At 38.6% G+C, this 20,381-nt stretch overlaps 1 protein-coding gene across 1 annotated transcript in view; it reads left to right on the top strand.

Annotated features, from left to right (window-relative positions):
- The window catches only part of LOC133267362 (collagen alpha-1(XV) chain-like), a 116,608-nt gene that overhangs the window by 76,492 nt on the left and 19,735 nt on the right, over positions 1 to 20,381 (top strand). Inside the window, 10 exon segments of the mRNA XM_061449642.1 lie at positions 5,836 to 5,901; positions 7,782 to 7,817; positions 9,370 to 9,432; positions 11,524 to 11,601; positions 11,722 to 11,757; positions 15,127 to 15,180; positions 15,261 to 15,320; positions 17,362 to 17,430; positions 17,808 to 17,849; positions 20,274 to 20,319. Of these exon segments, the coding sequence (XP_061305626.1) occupies positions 5,836 to 5,901; positions 7,782 to 7,817; positions 9,370 to 9,432; positions 11,524 to 11,601; positions 11,722 to 11,757; positions 15,127 to 15,180; positions 15,261 to 15,320; positions 17,362 to 17,430; positions 17,808 to 17,849; positions 20,274 to 20,319 (550 nt within the window).

Raw genomic sequence — 20,381 nt, 5'->3', positions numbered from 1 at the left:
TGTATATAAATATATAAAGGGGGAGTGTCACGAGGATGGAGCCAGGCTCTACTCAGTGGCAAACAATGATAGGACAAGGGGTAATGGGTACAAACTGGAACACAAGAGGTTCCACTTAAACTTGAGAAGAAACTTCTTCTCGGTGAGGGTGACAGAACACTGGAACAGGCTGCCCAGGGAGGTTGTGGAGTCTCCTTCCCTGGAGACATTCAAAACCCGCCTGGACACATTCCTGTGTAACATTATCTAGGTGTTCCTGCTCCGGCAGGGGGATTGGACTAGATGATCTTTTGAGGTCCCTTCCAATCTCTAGCATACTGTGATACCGTGATACTGTGACTTTTTATACTGTATTTTGATGAAGCTAGGGGGTGTGTGTAAGTATATGTCACTATGTATGACACTGAGTTCTATCTACCTCACAAATGCTTGTATAACAGGACCTTTGGTTACTATACATTTGCTGAGATAGAAGATTAATTTATCCAGATACACTTTGCTGACTCAGTCTCTCATCACCTTGGAAAGGACTACTGCAAGCAAACCTATCAATTGCAATTGGAACAACAGAACTAAAACAAATACTGGCACCAGCTGTTGTAACGTGGATATTGGCTTGATGTGGGTAGAGCAGCTGTGATATTTAAGTGACCTAAGAGAACCATGGGGCAGTTAGAGAGATCGCTCTCTGGGTCAGGGACTATTAGTTCACTCATTTAACCACTGTGTAGCCAATGACAACAGTACTTCTTGGGCTATGCAAGTCCAAAGGCTTGATCAGAATTGGAAGGAAGTTTTATTATGAAGGGCTGTGTGGTTACAACTAAGCAGATTTTATGCTGCTCAATCAAAATAAAACAATTTAAAGAGCTGGTGCAGTTTCAGTATATATTAATATCTGATGTGGACAGCTGTGGCTTAGGGCCAGGCCTCACCAGTATTTGGTCAATAGCACATTGATTGAACTGCACTGGAAAGCAGACCTTGGTTTCCTCCTCATTTATCTTGTCTCTATGTGAACTGAGGGGATTTGACTCCTTCATGAGACACTTCTAACCCTGAGAATAGACCTGATAAGATAAAACTGAGGTCTGCAGTAAAACCTAGCCATTTCCAGGCTAGGTTCCTGCAGTACCTTCCAACACTGTGGGTCTCAATGGCTTGCAGTCATCCGTTGCCTCCTGTTGCAGGTCAGAAGTCTGTTCTGCAATGTCATGTTTAAATAACAGTGTCTCTTTAGTTTGCTGCTGTTCGATATTTAAAAATACTGAAACCAATATTCCTCATTCTATATTGGCCATTTTGCTCTTTTGGAACATAATCTTTAATGCTCAGTGTGTTTTCATGCATAGAATCATGATAACCAAGAAAATCATGTTAAATGTTACTGTGATTTTATCATATCAATTTAGTTGAAAACAGTACAGAAATAGAGAAATTTTACTGGATTGAAATTTAAAACTTTTTAAAGACATTTATTGTTGCCTTTATCCATCCATACTTTAGGTACCAGAACTGAATAAAAGGTCTGGAGAAAGGTTAATGCTGGGGGTAAAGCAGATGTCAGAAAATTTTGTTTCCTGTGTCCTTTCTGTAATTCTAATACAGGCATATTCACACTATTTGGGTACAAAGCTGAAGGTTTGCTTAGAACCCAACCTAGAAAATCACACTAAAAACTATTGTTTCTTCCTCTTCTTAACAGTGAAAAAAATATGAAAAACAATGTCTTTACTTTGTAGCTACCACTTTCTGAACTGATTTTATGTGTTGAAAAGTTATGTTGCTGGATTGTTGCTATTAAAGCAGCTTGCACATCCAAAAAAGAAGAAAAATGACTCTTTACATGGAACAGGTTGTGAAAGGTGCAATCTTTTTCTCTAATCAACATCCTTACATCCTCTCATCCTCTATTTTCCTATTTTCTTCAGCACTGTATACAGTTTTCTGAATTCCAACCACATTTTCCATCTGTAGCAGGACTCTAGTCATAAAATAGACAAAGTGCCTGATCCCAAGCTCAGCAAAGCTTTTGGGATTCTTTGCACTGACTTCAATAAAGTTTGGATTGAGCCCAAAAAGAATGAATACTGAGTAATTCCACAGTGAAAAGACTGTAAATCCAGGGTTCCTGGATTTCTGCCACCAGTTGCAGATAAAGCAAAACAATTGAGCAGCAAGACTCTCATATTACTGCCATGAAAGTAACAGCCCATGTCTTATTCCCTTTCTGGGCCATTTAGAGCTGGGAATACAGTGGGACTGATGGCGTTGTGCTACCCCTGGAGCAATGCAACAGAGAGATCATGCAGTCTGGGAGTTGGAGTGCTGCCTGCAGAACTTAAACTGTTTTTTTATTTGACAGTTTTCCAGTGTTTTTTGTAGAACATGAGGACAGTGAGCAGGTAGCAACACCCAGTAAAAGTAACAGGCTTTAGCTGCATGATTCGTAGTGTCAGCATGACCTCAAAGTACAGAAAGCTGACTACATACTGCCATGCTCAAATGACATAGGATAGGACAGGACAGGACAGGGTATGTGATGTGACCAAGCACATCTGTTCTCTTTTGTGTCCTCATTCACATCCCAGATTAGAAAAATAGTATTCAGAGACTCGTAAGATAGTTCAAAGTGACCTCTGGAGGCCATATGGCTAGACCTCCTATACAAAGCAGAGGTAGCTTCAATCTTACTTCCTGTGTACTGTAATCATAACAAACGTTGCAAAAGATGGTGATCTGATAGCATTGACCTGCACATGGTTACAAGCAGAAGAGGCATTCAGATTTCACAATACCTCAGTGACAACACACTTATTCATGCGCTAAGTGAATCCTTGGCACCTGAAGGCATGCCCTGCCCTAGCCTTGTGAAATTCAGAAGATTTTAATTACATGTAATGCAAATAGCGCTGCACAGAGAGCCTTGTATTGAAATGGGTGTCATGGTTTGCCTGCTGAACAAGTGGACTAGTTCAAGCCTCTAAGGAGATTCAGTACATATTTCTGAATCTAAAATAAGGCTACACTATCACACAATAAACAGGATTCTTGAAGTGAAAGAAATGAAAAAAATGGCAAAAACTGAGTGAGGATCACTTCACCTACAACATATGCGTGGAGCTAGCACTTACATATTATCTGTCCTGAACTGTAATATATGACCATATGATATAATAGTGGGAACACCTTTTTAAACCAGAAAGGCAGCTATCTGAAACCAAAATGAAAGCCTGATGTTGTGGTTTAACCATGGTTGGCAACTAAGTACCACACAGCTGCTCGCTCAGCCCCCTGATCTGGTGGGATGGGAAGGAAAATCAGAAAAAAAGGTAAAATCTGTGGATTGAGATATGAACAGTTTAATAACTGAAATAAAATAGTTAAAAAAGATAAATAATAATGATGATGATGAAAAGGGAGACAACAAAAAGAGAGAGAAATCAGACCCAGGAAAGGTGATGTACAACTTGGTTGCTCACCACCTCCTGAACAGTACCCAGCCTGACCCAAGCAGCAATCCCCCCTTCTGGGTATCTCTCCCCAGTTTATATATGGACCTGACTTGCTGGATTATGGACTATCCCTTTAGCTAGTTTGGGTCAGGTGTCCTGTCTCTGTTCCCTCCCAGCTTCTTGTACCCCTTCGCACTGGCAGAGCATGAGACTGAAAAGTCCTTGATCAGGATAAGTGCTTCTGAGCAACAACTAAAACATTAGTGTGTTATCAGCATTGTTCTCAGACCAAAGACAAAACACAGCACTGCACCAGGACTAGGAAGAAAACTAACTCTGTCCCAGCTGAAACCATGACAGTATATACCCCTTATTCTATGCAATTTACTTCATTGCCTGGATCCCACACTTTCCAAAAATCATCAGTTTTCCTGTCTTTTGATACATACACACAGATAATCATTCTCTTATGTATGCATTCCCTTATGGATGTATTGGACTTCCCTGTAAAATATCACTGGGGTTAATTTAGTCCATGACTTTGGGCTCCATCTGTCATTAGTTTTTCAGGGACAAAAGATGGTGTGTGGTGTTGGATTGTTGCATGCTAAAGCCAGTTCTGATTCCACCACAACTCTACTTGTCCGGTTCCATCAAAGTTCATTCTTCATTGATCTGGGTGATTTTTACTGTAATTCCCTTCATATGTCAATCAAAAGGGAGTCAGGTTTAGGTCCCCAAGTCCAGAGAGCTGAGAGAGGCACTGCAAGGCACCCAGTGCAGTGATGGACATTTAGCCACCACAGAAATGATAATAATTGTTATATAGCAATTACATCATAAAATTTAACTTACTGGCTATTCTCACCCAAAATCAAATCTCCTTGAGGTAACATCAGAATTCCCCATTTTTCACATTGCCCACCAAGTGCACTTAGGTCCTTGAGCAAAAGCAATCCCACAAATGGGTTTGCTTTTGCCTGAGGCAGGAACAACCCAGACTCTTTTTCTTAGCATATTTTTATGTCCACTACAGGAACTTTATACCCTTCTACTGTATGTAAAGGTTTTGATTGGGCAGAGCCAGCCTGATTGGCAGATGTTCTCAAGGTGACTAACCATGTGGCTTTTGCTAAATGTGTATCCCAGTGCTTCAAGGTCCCACCACTCATTGCTCTCAGTGTAGTTTTTAATAGTCCATTGTACTTCTTGATTTTCCCAGTGCGTGACAGGGGATGTCATATACCCATTCAATGCCATGCTTTTTGGCCCAGGTGTCTTTGATGCTGTTTCAGAAATGAGTCGCACTGTCTGACTCAATTGTTTCTGGGGTAACTATGTCACCATAAGGCTTTTCTTTCAAGGCCCAGGATAGTGTCCCAGGCAGTGGCATGTGGCATAGGATACATTTCTGCCATTGTAAGCACATGGTTTTTGCCTTGGTAGGTCAGTGGGAGTGTGATATAGTCAATCTGCCAGGCCTCCCCATCTTCATATTTCAGCCATCATCCTTCACACCACAGAGATTTTAACTGCTTGGCTTGTTTAATTGCAACAGATATTTCACATTCATAAATAACCTGTGCAATAATGTCCATGGTCAAGTCCACCCCTCAGTCACAAGCCCATCTATATGTCACATCTCTTCTTCGGTGGCTTGACGTGTCATGAGCACATGAGCATTTACCTGACATACCTTCACAATCAGGTTCTCCACCCAGACAGTGATTTCTAGTCACAGTGTGGCAGCCCAGATGATCTTACCTCTGCTCTGCCGCCTGCTCTGCTTCCATCGCTGCAACCACCCTCAACAGGGAATTTACCACCACCCATTAGTCAGTATAAAGTACTGGTCTTTTTTCTCATCCGGTAATGTCTAAGACCAGCTAGATAGCTTTCACCTCTGCAATGTGACTGAGCAATCACAGCATGGCATTGCATGGTGTGATGCAGACATGTCCAGAATATAATTATAACTTCAACTATACAACAGGATGAATGTGGTCAGACCAATTCCCTGTCTTTGAATGCCAGTGACGTATTGGAGTATAAAACATCCATTTGGTCTTTATCTCGCTGAGGAGAAATGAATTCAGGCTCCAACATTTAATGTCATCATTTTCTAATTGAGTTTTCAGTTAGTTAAAGTTTTGAAAGCATTCTGAGATCCTTACATAAGAAGTGTAAAATGAATTCTAGGTTTTGTTACTCCAGATGTAACAAAAATTAGAAGTAGAAAGCCTTTTCTGTGGCCTTATTTGTGGTTTTCTTCCCACATTTATTAAGGGATGCTTTAACTGCCTATACATTTTTAAACATGTATGTATGTGTGCCTTAGCCAATCAATGTGAAATAACCTGTTCCTTAACCACTTTTTTAGCTACTACTCAATGATACAGATGGAATTTTAAACTTTACTGGAATTAAAGGACTTCTTGGGCCTCCAGTGAGTATATGCTGCTTTATTAAATCTTCAGATTTGCTCTATCTTCTCTGCCTCCTTTTAAGTATCAGCTAGAGGTGAGTTTCACATGCTTTAGAATTGTGTTCCTGCTAACTTCAGCACCAAGCTTTGTGGAATTATTTCAGGGCAGAACTGAATTCTGTGTGAATGAATTACTTATAAACATTCGCATCAAAGTATCTGAATCTGAGCTATATGCTCAGAATGACAGGAATGTGGGACTGATATAAAATTAGGGACCAAGACTTACATAGCATTTGTTCCTTTTTTTTTTTTTATTCTTTTTTTTTAAGTCAAAAAATGTTGAGATATATTTTGCTCAGTTCTGCTTGAGACTGCAGCTGGGAATACTTGGCTCCTGTGAATGAGTTTAGTCTCACAGCAACTACTGTGAGATGAAAAGCTGTGGATGAAAAGGTGGAAATTTCATGAAAGAACAACAGGTGTGAAATCTCAGGTTTTGTTTTGCAGTTGGGAGTATAGTTGCAAAATAATTCAAATATTTGAAATTCTTAATGCTTCTTTGTAAGGATTTCAAATTCCTAGGACTGGACCCAAAGAGAAATCTACTTTTTCCAGGCTGTGGAGTCCATTCAAACTTGCCTGAAAGTCTACACTTTGAAAAATTTTAATCCCCCAAAATGAAGCATCTTACTTCACTAGTTTCATTTTGGACTGTTGTTTGCGTATTATATTTTATCTGTTTTCTTGTTTCTGAGCAGAATTCTCTCCACCACATTCAATCCCTCATGAAACAAGACCAGAACTTGTGTACATGATAGCAGGATTTCACTTGACATAGCTGTAGTTTGAAAAAAAAAAATCATGTACTTTATTAATACAGCTGTCCTAAACCAAATATTTACTGAATATATCAGTGAACTGGAAAGAAGGGCATTAGCTTCAATAACAGCTTTTAACCTTTATCTGTTAGCCTAGTATGCCTTTTTTATACTTGTCACATGGTAGAAATAAATCATATTATTGTGGCTACATCTAGCTGTGCTTATGGTAAAACACCTTTCAAGGAAGAGTATCTTGATGTGTTTCCTAAAGACTTGAGTCTCCTACTCCCTGAACATAGTAGAGCGCCAGATAGAATGGGCCCTCTTGTGTGAGCTCTGTCACTGCAGGTAGTAGCAATTCCTAGTTGATAGCAAAACCTAGTTGATAGGTTCTCAAAACAACATAGACAAGTGGGCTCATGAGCATAAATGTATTGATTTGTAACGGTTATTACAGTCGCAAGAGAAAGAACCAGGTCCTGTAGCTCAAACTGCCGTTGCAATTGGAAAGATCTTTGAACCTTAACCTCTGACTTCACCCTAGTCAGGAAAGAAGTGCACTCTTACATTTGCTTGGGTAATACACATCCAGGTGATATGAACTAAAACTAAAGGGTCTCTTTGCGGATATCACAGTGGGCCAATCTTAAATATGCCCAGTACAAATCCAAATCCATAATCCATGTTTCTATTCATAGCCTATTGCACACTCTTTTTTTATGTCTACAGACAACCAGGAGCAAATTGACAAAGGTGGGAGGGCTACTGTCGTCTCTGTGCTAGAATCTGGAAAAGATTCAGAGGAGGCTGAATTATGGTTGTATGCCTTTCATATGCCACTTGACTTCAGCCCTTCCTAGATCTCTGCCTGTTCAATTTTGGGAAGTAAATGATCATGTCCCACAAAAGTTAGAAGCATAGCTCATTGTGGAGTACTCACAACTTTACCACTGGCTGAATGAAGTTCTTAAACCAGTTTCAGATCAGTCAATACTCACAAATGATACAACACATGGAAAATGCATACTCTGTTTTGTAAGTCTAATACGCTTTTGTAAGGGGTTTTGCATTTTGCAGGGGCCAGATGGCAAGCCTGGTCTACCAGGATTTCCTGTAAGTATTATGTTCCTTGGATTTGAGAAAGTATTTTTCAATATCACTTAATATTTTAAAATAATTATATTGTACAGAATTTACACAAAGTGTAACGTTTTCATATTGGAGACTGTAGGTGTTCATGGAATCAAAAGCCATGGTAGAAATTAACTCTGCTGTAAATGAACTATACTAGGATATGTACATCATGTCTTTCTGCTTATTTCCAAATCAGTTCTGTAGTAAACATAATTGACTCTAATGAGAAATTGCTACCTAAGAAAAAGACCAGTGCCACTTAGGAGGGATAAATGGAACAAATGGACTTCTAAAAGATATCTTCATATGTATATGTAGTTACAGTTTTCTTTAGGCTCTTTTTGTCCCCACTACAGAGTACAGTAAAGCCCTATGAGGTGTACCCTTTTTATTTCATCATTTAGGAAACATTTGTTATTTTTTTATAATAACATACCAATGCTACTACTTAAGCATTGCACAGCCGTAGTATCAAAAGGTGCCTTATACTGTGCTACCTACTTGCTCAGACTGACACACCATATAAACACTACCTGGCTTGTGACTTCAGATAGATAATATTGTTTATACTATTATATTTATATTCTATATAATGTGATAGAATTATTTTCCCTTGTTACGGTTGTTTCACAGTTCAGATGCATCCATATGGTCTCAGGATCCTTTGTCTATTGCCTGAGAATAACTAAGGAGAAAACTGGGAAAGCTGACAAACAATGTTGATAAAATGCTGGCAAATTTCCCATAATTCTACAGAAGGTTGTTTACTAGGTCCTGAGTATTATACATTGCAAAGGAAGATGACAGGGGCAACTCCTTGAAAATACTTTTCATTTGAAAAAGAGCTGATAATATTTAGAAAGTGATGTAATGAATTCTTACTCTCTCATTTACAGAATTTCTACAGATCTGAAAATACCATTCTTGTTCTTAACTCAGGTCTTTTCTTTATCTCTTCACCAATGCACAAATTGTGTGGTCTTGAATTTAGTTATTGGTGTGTAAAAAATTGCTCCTGAGTGCACTGATACTGGAAGATTGTAAAACAAAACTGTGATCTGAATGGAATGGTTTCACCACAGAAATTACATATTTTTCAAATGTATTATCTCTATTTCAGATTAAGATTTTTTTAATAAAAATATAGCTTCATAAATCCTGTTGAACATCATTCTGGCTGAATAATTGTGGAGGGAGGGAGAATAAAGTAAGGAGGAAATAGAGAATTTCAGGCTTAATTTCCACTCTTATTAATGTTTACATATTTCTCTTTGTAAATGTATCATCTACACTGTGATAAACATCAGGGGGAGGTTGGTTGTTCTTTTTAACAGATTCTCCCTAAATTATATTTGCTTTAGGGAATACTTTGATTCAGACAGCAATTTCGTCTTATAAGAGTTCTTCGATTGCAACCAGACTGACTAAAATTCAGGTTTTCCAGTTATTTGCAATTACATTTAGTCTAATTGCCTAGTTTCATATTCTTAGCAGATATCACTATGGATTTATGTATTTGGTTTTTGTTTAGGGCCCTCAGGGACCAAAGGGTGATACTGGTTTGCCTGGATCACAAGGACCCAAAGGACAACAAGTAAGAAAGAGGAAATGCATAGGGAAAAGTACATGCTGCAAAATGTGTTAGATGACAAATATTTAGTGACATTAAAAGTTTAATGATTCTAATTTTACTAGGGATTGGGATGTTAATCAGTTCGCATGAAGAATTTACTAAGTGGAAGTTGAAAGAGTTCAAAAAATACCTTGATATAATACCACCGAGAGCTAAGATTCCTGCCTCGGTGTTGAGATACCACAGTACAGTGTGCACTTATCAGAATCAGTTTATATAAACATTAAACATGAGGTGAGCTCTTCTTGCAAGTTAATTGTCTGTGCTGACACCCTGGGATCCTAAAAGAAAGGCCAAATAAAAAAACTTTAAAACAGATTAGTCTTTCTTCTCCTCGTTTGGCACAGAGGGCTTTGCATACAGAATGAAGATTGCAGTTTTACATTCCCAAAGAAAGCAAAGACTTGGGGAGCTCTCTCTTTAAGTTCCTTTCTCTGATTTCTGCACAACAGTGTTTATCTGATAGCACTGGTGAGAAAGACTAAGGACTGATTCTGCTATTTACAAAACATTGCTGCTGTTCTGTTTTTCTTCCCCTTCTCACCCACCTGCAGGAAGCAGGGGAGAGGAACATCTAAGTTATTACAATCTTGGGGATAACAAAAAACAAAACCAAAACCACTTCCTCTTTTAAGTATCTGACCTCACTTTCTCACAAGTAATAGGAAGGCTTGGAAATGGTTAATTGTGGTTTGAAATGCGCCTGTGGATGAACAGCATCTAATTGCTCAGATGAAAACATCTCCACAAATACAAGCCCTTTTTTGTCATAAGGACTCTTGTGCTTTTATGGAGTGCATAAAATAATCAAACTTAACCTTAAAACCAGTTGGGTGTTTTTTGGTTTGTGTTAGGGTTTTTTTTAATCTGTTGGGGTTTTTTATTAGCTTATGCTGTCCACACTGGAAGGAACACAAAACTTTGAAGCCATTATGTTTTGTACCCATCAATGAGATAGTGATGTTTCTGAGGCTGTTTCTGAACACCATGTTATGCTCAAGAATTACGAAGTGGGAACCGCAATGAAGCTGCACAGACACCAAGGAGCATTTTGCTTTGAAAATCGTGAGATGCTTCTGTTGCAACCTTAGATCCAGAAAATCTCACAGAAGATAAAGACAGTGAAGCTAAGCCTGAGGAAGACTTCAAAGTATCCAAAGTATTCTCAGGGAAACTCCAAAGACTCCAAATATTTAAGAACCTGAAAGAGGAACTGAGTTATAGCACTTCCCACTCAGCAGAAGTTCTGTATCCTGCACCATCATTTTAATCAGAAATGTAATTGTTAGTTTCAAGCCATGTTTGCTCCATAAGAGATCTTAGGACAGCTATTATATCAAGCTGCTAGGAGCTAGGAGGACGGAAGTTACAGCTGAAAGATCCAGAGTGGGAACCATGCACTGGCACTGGGGAATGATGATTCATGGTTGTAGTGCCGTTATTCAATGGAATTATCCCTTGAAGAAGTGGAATGCAGAAGTTCATGATTTTAATGCAGGGGATTAGCCTTCACTAAAGGCAATGAAGACGCATCATGCCAGGCACACAGAGAGAATGATTCATGCTTTCTTGATAGTAAAATCAGGACAGTGTTCTATCAAGATTTCACATTTCCAGCAGTATTTCCTGAGCCATATCTAAGCTGATGGTACACAAGAAGACACCAATAGCCTGTTTTCCCTTGGCAGAGACCTATTGTGAGCACAGTATGTTTCACATAGTTACTTTACTGAGAGCAGTCAGAAGTCTTTCTTAAAAAATGAGTATATATTCATCCCAGAATGATTTGCACAAGCAGGATGTGTTTAGTGTACTCTATTATACTTTAATAGTGCAATATAGTAATAGTGTAATAGTTTAATTATTTCAAGAAAGTTCAACCCTTTTCTTCCCCAGAATCAAGCTTCACCCTACTCATACTGATACCACTTTATGTTTGATATCACAGTATGACTCATCTGTCATGCTTCTAACAGCAGTAATGCTGCTTTGACTTCTGATTCAATTGAGAACTATTTTGTAAACACTGTAAAATTACTTTGATAATTGCAGGGTGAAAAGGGAGAACCAGGAGCTATCATTGCTGCTGATGGATCTTTAACTGAATTATTAGGAAGAAAAGGGGAGAAGGTGAGCTAATATTGTGTTGTGTTCTGCCAGAATGTTTGGTGGCCCTGTTACCAGCCACCTCTGCCTGGATACTGAAGGAGTTCTCCCTGTCATTGCTCTGTGTGTGTCTGTCCTCAACAGGGTGAAGCTGGAGTGGTGGGACCAGTGGGACCAATGGTAAGACATTTCCAAAGATGAGTGGAATCTTTTCTTATTTTGCTTTGGTTTTACAGATTATAGTAAATGTAAAGGTAGTTTGCTTTAGGTTTACATTCCTTCTGAGTAGGGATGATAAGGAGTATTCTTGCTTCAGGATAATCAATGTCCTTAAGAAAAGAAAGTGGTTGTTACATATGCGGTGCTGTAAACTACTGACGATTCAGAATTTAATTCTGGTAGCACAAATGTATCTGTTACTCCCTAAATAGTGAAATATAGTCAGAGCTAGAAACTGACATAACTTATGACTCTGAATGAACTGAGTTTGTTTAGCCCTGAAGATAAAAGGTTAAGAGGAGCTCTATTTGCTCCCTGTCACTGCCTGAAAGAGAATTACAGAAGAAACAAAGTCAGGTCCTTCTCAGAGGTGCGCAGGAAAAAGAAGAGTGCCAATGATCACAAGTTCCAGCAAGGGAAATTCCAGTTAGATTTGAAAAAAATAAAAATAAAATACAGTAAAAGTAGTTAAACACAGAAATAGGTGCCCAGAGAGATGGTGGATTGTGGAAGAAGGTGCTTCGCAGCATGACCTAACTTGGAAGTTTGTCTCGCTTTAAGGAAGAGGTGTTCTAGATGACCTCTAATGATCCCTTCCAATCTAAATTATTCTCTATTTCTATCATTTATCATAAACCAACTGACTGCATCAGGCTCTGGTTCTGTTGGTGCCAATAATTTGCAACTGCCTTGGATTCTGAGGAAGCTGCAAATCAGGTAGTAGAGTCAGAACATTCACAGAAATCAGAATTCTGAGGCCTTCTTTCAGGTACTTGGCCTGATATTTTTGACAGGACACAGAACGTTGTAGAAAAGCACAAGAAATTAGTTAGAAAGTAAGAACAGAACAGTTGCCCAGACTCAGAAGTATTAGAGCAAGAATTAATTTCTTCTAATCTAATGTTCCAAAGATCAAGGATATCGAGTGTTTCTTTGCTTCTGCTTTTGATGTAGCCTTTTCTCTGCTGTGCCTAAGTGAATGTTAGTAGGTGTTGTCATTTCTGTGCACCAAGTCCGTAAAAGATTCTGCCATCAGTTTCTGCAGTCTTTAAAACGGGCTAACTGGGTGTGCTGAGTAATTGCTTTCTTAATTACTGTGTATCAGAATACCTTGAGGGGGCTATCCTAATTTACTGGAAGGAAAGCTCCTTTTCTTCTCCTTGAATGACTGCAAGATGAGTCTATACTATCGCCTTGACATAGAATCATACAGTAATTTTGAATGGAAGTGAACTTCAGAGATTATCTAGTCTACACCAGTGGTCAAAGTAGGTCTATTTGGCTCAGGGACTTGCCCAGTTGAGTCTTCAGCATCTCTCAGGAGACACACTCCATATCTGCTCTGGACAGCACATTCCAGTATTTGACAACCTTCAGGGTTAAAAAAAGAAATAATATTTTGCTTATATTTATTTTGAATTTCTCATGCTGTAGCCTGTGTTCCTTGCCTATCATCCTATTGCTGTGTACCCGTCAGGACATGTCCTTTCCTATCAGCTCCAAACTGTGTGTTGACATCTTTTGCACTGCTACAAGATGCTTCATACAGTTCAGCATGCAGACAAGGCCATTCAGAGGAAGTTCTTGCCAGCATTGGTGTGAATGATTATTCTGTAGGACAATTTGGCACAAAGGACCTGTCTCAAGACTTTGCTCAGCCAGTTCCTCTTCTTAGTGCAAAACTTCAGTTTAACCATCACTGCTAATATGGATGATTAGTTTTGATGTTGTCTCAGGGAAAAAATCCCTTTGTAGTCAGTGGGAGTCCTGTGCAACAAAAAGCTGCAGAGAAGTACTGGTTTGGCAAATGAGAGCTAGGGATAGTCAGGAGCTTAATACTGTTACCAGATAAAGCAGAAGACACAGACTGAATCCAGCCTCCTGCTACAGGGAAAATGAGAATCTTTTACCTGTTCAATTATGTTGTTCGCTTTCAGTGAAACACACCATTGCACATTACTGAATAGGAGCCCTTAGTAAGAACCACAGTGTCAATCTGCTCAAATCAACTCTGCTGTTGTAAATTAAATCTTCTTTTCTGGTAAGCAGTCTCCTGTGACTTCCTCTTTCACTTCTAACTGTGACTGCTGGCTTCTGTCAGGGGTGGGCTGGCACTTTGACAGAGGAAATAGTAACAGTGGCTCCAGCATGCTCAACTCTCACACTGTTGATGTTGATTTAAAGTCCCAGTTACAGCACGAGATCCAGACACTTCTCTTGATTAGAAACAGACTTTTTTAATAGTTTAAATCATCTTCATTTCTCAGTAAAGCTCAGATTTGCATATTCTTTAAAGTCTCAAATACCTGAAAGTGAAATACAAAAATACCCCAAGGCATTTTGGATTTCTTTTTTTTTTTTTCAGACCCCATTATTGGATATGGCATCACAGAAGGATAGGATGAATAATTTTGAAATTCTAGGGGCATGATACTGAAATTCACATCTGCCAGAGCCCACCAGAAATCTATTGCCTGCTTTAGACAGAGCCATTAGCTTTGATCATACAGGCAGAAATTACCTTCAAACAGGACATGAAAGAGAAGTTTAATAAAGGTCCTACCAACTTTGAACATTTTCAGCTGCCGCTAGTTAGCTTTCAACTCTGATTACAGTGGTGATGTTTTAAATTAATATGTTCACATGTTGACCATTTCCAAATTTCATTTCTAATCCAGTCTTAAATTTTGGCACGATAAAATTAAAACAGTTAATCCATTAATTTCAGCTCGATGCTAAGATAAATCACATCATCATAATCAGATAAATATTCTATTAACGTATGTATGTCACTTTCCAGCAAAATGATATCACATAAAGGCAAGGACAAATAAATAAATAAATTCATATGCCCAGGCTGGCAAGAGGCATGTAGAAGCCTGGCACTGTATGAATTCTCAGGCTGATCCACAAACATTTCCTCATAGGGCCTGATTCAAAAATAATTAGAAAAACAAAGCAAAACAAAAAGGAGATGTACAAAGCATACACAACTAACTGCATTTTTTCTAGTGATCGAAACATTTAATGTTCCTTTTATGCATGGTGACTCAGTTGTGAAGTGCACACCCTACAGCTGGCTGAGAATTCAGACTTTATTTCTGACAACAGTCTTTTCCAAGCCAGAGTTGACTGTTACATGCAGGCCTCAGCTTCTGAGATCATTCAGCAGGGCAGGGAGAGAGGACATTCTGTGCTTTCTCTGCAGATGATCACAGACTTATTTTTAATGCAAATATAAAACTATGCCTCTTATTCTAAATAATCAAAATATATGTCAAATATACGTTTTATATGTTCTTCATAATCACATTTTCTGTTTTTGTCCAGGGACCCATAGGACCTACTGGACCTAAAGGAGAGCTTGGTTTTCCAGGACGTCCAGTATGTATTATGCTCTAAAGTGGAATAAAGATAGAGGAGCTTGCTTCTGACACATACTACACTATTTCTACTTATTTCAGGGCCGCCCAGGACTGAATGGACTGAGAGGTGTGAAAGGTGATCGAGGTGACTCATTTAATGTAAGTATTTAAATATTGCAATTGGTTGAAGAAAAAAATCCCTTTAAAATCTGAACTCATCTGGTTTATATGAGTTCCTTTAAAATGATGAGAGGACTCAAAATGTGAAATGATCTAGAAATAATTCTATGTTTCTGCTACTTTTCCTATCTGATAACAATTATTTAAAAGTCAATTTCTGGGTCCATCTGGACAGTTCTTAAAGACATACATAGTTGCATCAGCTCCCAGGTGTAACAATCATATGTGTGATGCACTGTTAGCACAGCTAAATAATAGCAAATTATCTGGGATTGCCGATTCTTTCTATATACCAAAGACTTCTGGATCCAGGCCATCAGTATGACTCCTCATCGTGTGAACATACTCCCATAGGTTCTTAGCTATCTAGCACAGGTGTAAACAGCACTTGGGCATATCATAGTGAAATGGAATCCTCTCTGCTACCAATGAGATACTTGCTAAGACTTAGTACCTGGTTTAGTTGTCATGTACATGTATCCAGAATAATGACCACCGCATACACGATAGCCTATATGTGCCCACGTACAACCTGTAATTATGGAATGATGAGTGATGAACCAAGCTCCTGGTGCTGCAAGTCTGTTCTTCTGAAAAGACTTCATACAAGTGGTTTCAGGGCAAACATGAGGACTGGACTACACAGCAATAAACACTGCTGAGCATAAGCAACAAATTTCACAATAGCAGAGTAATTTGTGTGGTTGTTCTGATGTCATGGGCAATCTGTGTTAGAAGAATTGGTACTCATACCACAAGAGCAGCTAAGAATATTTCATCTGCATCAGAGACATGCCGGAAAAAAAGACAAACATATTTTACTGTGATAGCATGGAAATCATAAAGCATGGATCAGCTAGGCATCAGAAGAGGTGATCTAGTCAATATAACTATTTCAGTAGAGCACTTTTTGTAAATGAATTCTGTTGCATGACTTCTCTTGTTCTATTTTGTTTAAAATGAAAAAAAATATATATGGCACAAAAACTGCAAAACACAAGTATATTTTCTATCTGGACAATAAAGAGAGATTGTGATACTGCTTTATACAACTAACAGGGAGACTGAAGATGGGTATCCTCACAGAAGAAAATAGTAGGTACTGGAGGTTGCTTACACCTCTAGAGAAAGGTGTAAATAGAAAATTAGTTGCTGAAATGAGGCAAATTAGACAAATTCAAATTGGAAGAAAATGACAGAAAAGAGGAACACCCACTGGCAGAAAATACTAAAGTAGATCTTCCATTCTTCCCTATCTTCAAACAGTGTCAAGTTTCATTTTCTGGATTGTCTGCCTTAACCAAACAAAAACTATTAAAGTAAGTATAACCAGATGAAGTACATCAGGCTGGGAGACTGAAGCAAACAAGCAAACAAAACAGGCTACAGGTTCTAATAGCGTTTTGTGGAGTACTCAGGGAAGATGAAACCTTTAATTATTGCTGAGAAGACATGCGTCACCTCACAGAAGCTTTCACTGATGTGGATTGAAAGATGGACATGGTGTGGCGCCAGCTTTTTAAATGATACAGGAAAGAATAGGCGTTTTTTTTTTTTTTTAAATGGCAGTCATGCCTCTGGTTCCTTGAAGGTGCAGTTATCTGACTGGCATTTGAAAAGATATGAATCTCAGCAGTCTTGGGAATCCAAGATCAGTCTTGGATACCTAATTTTCCTTGGATAAGAAATCCACTGCCTTTAATTCAGTTTTGATTTTTAGTACTTTGGGGGGTTTCTATCTGGGATTTGGTTTTGGTTGTTTGGTTTGGTTTTTGTCCCCTGGAAACAACAATCTTAGACCATTTTGATCTCCACAGAGTGCTTTAGGTTAAATATTACAATTCACCTGACAGGTTGGTCTTTGTAACTAAATGCTCAATCTCCCCTCAGGCTATTTAATACAAAACTTCTTGTTTAAATAGTGTCCTCGGAGCCCCTTGGCCTTCTTTCTGTAGACTAAGTTGCACTGCATATGAAAAGATCTGTCTAATATCTTCCTTCTTTCACTTTCTCTTACCAGGGCCTTCCTGGCTTGCCTGGACCCCCAGGACCTCCTGGACCACCAGGACGTATAGTTTATATCAAAGGAGTAAGTACAACCGGGGATCAGTTGCTGTTCTATCTTTGTATCAGAAATGTGCTACTCTAGAAACGGTTTGCAAAAGGAAACATCAAAACTTGTTTCAGGCAACACAGTTTACAGGGGGGGACTGTGCTTGTGTGCACAGGAAAAAAATCTCTTAACAGGAGCCACTGTCATGTAAGAGTTTTGCCACACACACAGAGCATGTTACTTGCTGAAAGGCCTGTAAGAGCTCTCAGGCAGCAAGCAGGGCTCTCTGCCCAGGAGGTGCCAATTTTTGTTTCCAGGCTTTCTCCTGAAATGTCCATAAGATCTATGTGGTGTGTTATTTACTGTATTATACCTACATGGATTAAAATAATTTTCCTTCCTTTTTTCAATAGACAGTTTTCCCAGTCTCACCCAGACCTCATTGCAAAATGCCGGTAAGTCACACACAGGATCTGCTCTTAGCAAAAAGCATGGCTGTGACAGTATATAACCAAATTAGCTATGTGCATAACCACAGCAGCTTTGCAGCTTTTCACTCCCTGTCTTCTGCTTTGCACCAGAGACGTGTTTTACCTAGTCTTCAAAATAACAGATTTTCAAGCATTTAGATACCCAAAGTTAGCCATAGGTAAAATACATAACAGAACTAAAAGCACTAGAACCTTTTGCTTAAAGCACTTCGATCACTTGTTCTAACACTTTTTAAACCCTACATTTCCATAGCTTAAGAGTTGCTTTGGGGAGCTGAATGCTTATACATACATGCACATGCATTCTTCAGATGTATATATAAATACTGTCTCCAAGTTCTTACGTCTTTAGCTGTTTTCCATTTCCCTGTACAAAATAACACTTGTTACATGTTTCATTGTGGCATGAAAGATTCATTAGGAAAGAAAGATCATGTTCTTTATTTGATCCTCAAATGCAATCTATTCACATGTAGACATTTATTATCTCAAGAATGGCATCCGGTAAAGCTCTGCCCCTGCTTTCCAAAGGGAATGGCAAAGCCCCCTTTAGCTTCAAAGGACCTGCATTTACACGCATAGTATAAAAAGAAAGGAGATGGGGTTTGTATTTTCAGAACACCCTGATGCAACTTTTGTTTAATGAATTATGAATATTACATCCCACAATGAACAACAAAAGAAGTCCAGTCCTGGAATTACTTTCCCTAGGGCAATATTGTACCGTTAAGATGTGGGTTAAGATGTTGGAAAGGATTCTGTCACAGTCCTCCTCTGAATAGTGTGGTGTGCAGTATGGCTGTTATACTTTTCCATTAGACAGTATAGCTCAAAATAGCATTGTGCCCCCTCCTCCAATTTCCATTCCAGTTCTTTTTCACTTATTTTAAAGAAACAGCTCTGGACTTACACCATACTAGATGTATCTGTACTCAACATTACCCTACATTTATTGCTGAAGAAAGATGTATCCCAGCTTATGGATCTTTCTGCTAATTACTGATAAATAATCATTATTGTATGGTAAGTTGACATTGCAGTTTTGGCCTATCACCTCCAGGCACCGTTTACCTCTTTGAATTTCTCCTTTAAAACTCCCCATTCCCACCATATAACACTTCTGTAGCTTAATCATGCATGTCCATAATCGCATTCTGTTTGCGTCATCTCTGAAACCTGTCTGGATGAGGCCAGGCCCTAAGCAACTTGATGTAGTTGATCCTGCTTTGGGCTAGCCAATCTCCAGAAATGCCTTCCAGCCTCAACTCTCTTATGATTCCCTGTGGAACGATTCAAACAATATAAGCCTATTTCTGCTGAATTTCAGATAATAATGGTCACTTTTTAAGAAGGTTACAATTGGTGAATAGGAGCAACTTTTATGTGCACAAGCAATAAAAACCTGTACTTATAAACACGTCAATGCATTTGAGTATGCTAGATAGATTTGTCCTACATTTGTGAGTAATATCCTAAACCTATTCAAGTTTACATATAAGAAGTCTGCTGTTTATGCCTACATAAATGAATATTGATAAAGAACTACAGACTGAACCCACAAGGTTTCCTCATGTGAGCTAAACTTCTGAAGTTAATGGAGCTGTCCATGTGAGTAAGACTTCTAAGAGCCAGGTTAGCCAGATGTAGCACCTTTGATGTTTTTTCATACACTTGCCTAGATTCATATAAATAGTTCTAGCTAGTACTAAGATCTGGCCATTTCCAAGTACTGTGATACTTTTCACTTCCTGCACTCTCCTTATTCTGAAGATAGGCAGTAGAGGTTAAGTAGCCTGCCCACTGTTACAGGTGGCTGGTGCCAGAAGGATAGACTAGAATAGCTTCTGCCTCCCAGTTCTGATCTCAATGCCTCTGGAGCACAGGTTAACATCAGACAGTAGGCATAGCCATGGTCTGATTAGAAATTTACAAACACAGTCTGCTAACTTACAATCAAAAGTCAAATCTGCTTTCAAATGCAGTGATGTAAATTCAAAATTGTCCTTGGAGAATGAGTTTTCTGGTGCTTCACTGGCATGACTGAGAGCAGGATTTGCTGATACCTCAAAACATGTGTTGTTGCCCTTTTGCTAAAAGCATGTGGCATGTTAAAGAGAGCACAATCCTGAAAAAAGCTTGATCAGCTAATACGTGGACAAATATATATATACACACACTCAGATTATATCAAACTTGATATTATATCAATATAATGTTATATAAGTTATATCAATATAACTTGATATTAGATCAAACTTGATATAATCCAGAGTGTTGTTATAATATTTATTAGCATGCAAAATATCTAGGCTTTTCAGTTACACCAAGTAATGCACTTCCATTGGTTAATGTGTAAAAATAATTTTCAATGGATTTCTTTGTCTGCAGGTGAGCACTCTTTACCCTGGAAATCAAGAAACTCTTAATGTCCATGGTGAGTAATTATTTTCTTGTACCCTGGTGTGAATAAGCTTTTGTTTTGTTTTTTTCTAAGAT

This window comes from Pezoporus flaviventris, unplaced genomic scaffold, assembly GCF_033815535.1.
Source record: "Pezoporus flaviventris isolate CSIRO_AGI_PZ_B2104156 unplaced genomic scaffold, CSIRO_AGI_Pfla_v1 ptg000007l, whole genome shotgun sequence".
NCBI classification, from domain to species: Eukaryota; Metazoa; Chordata; class Aves; order Psittaciformes; family Psittacidae; genus Pezoporus; species Pezoporus flaviventris.
The sequence above is the reverse complement of the archived record's forward strand: the minus strand, read 5'-3'. Positions and strand labels throughout refer to the sequence as shown.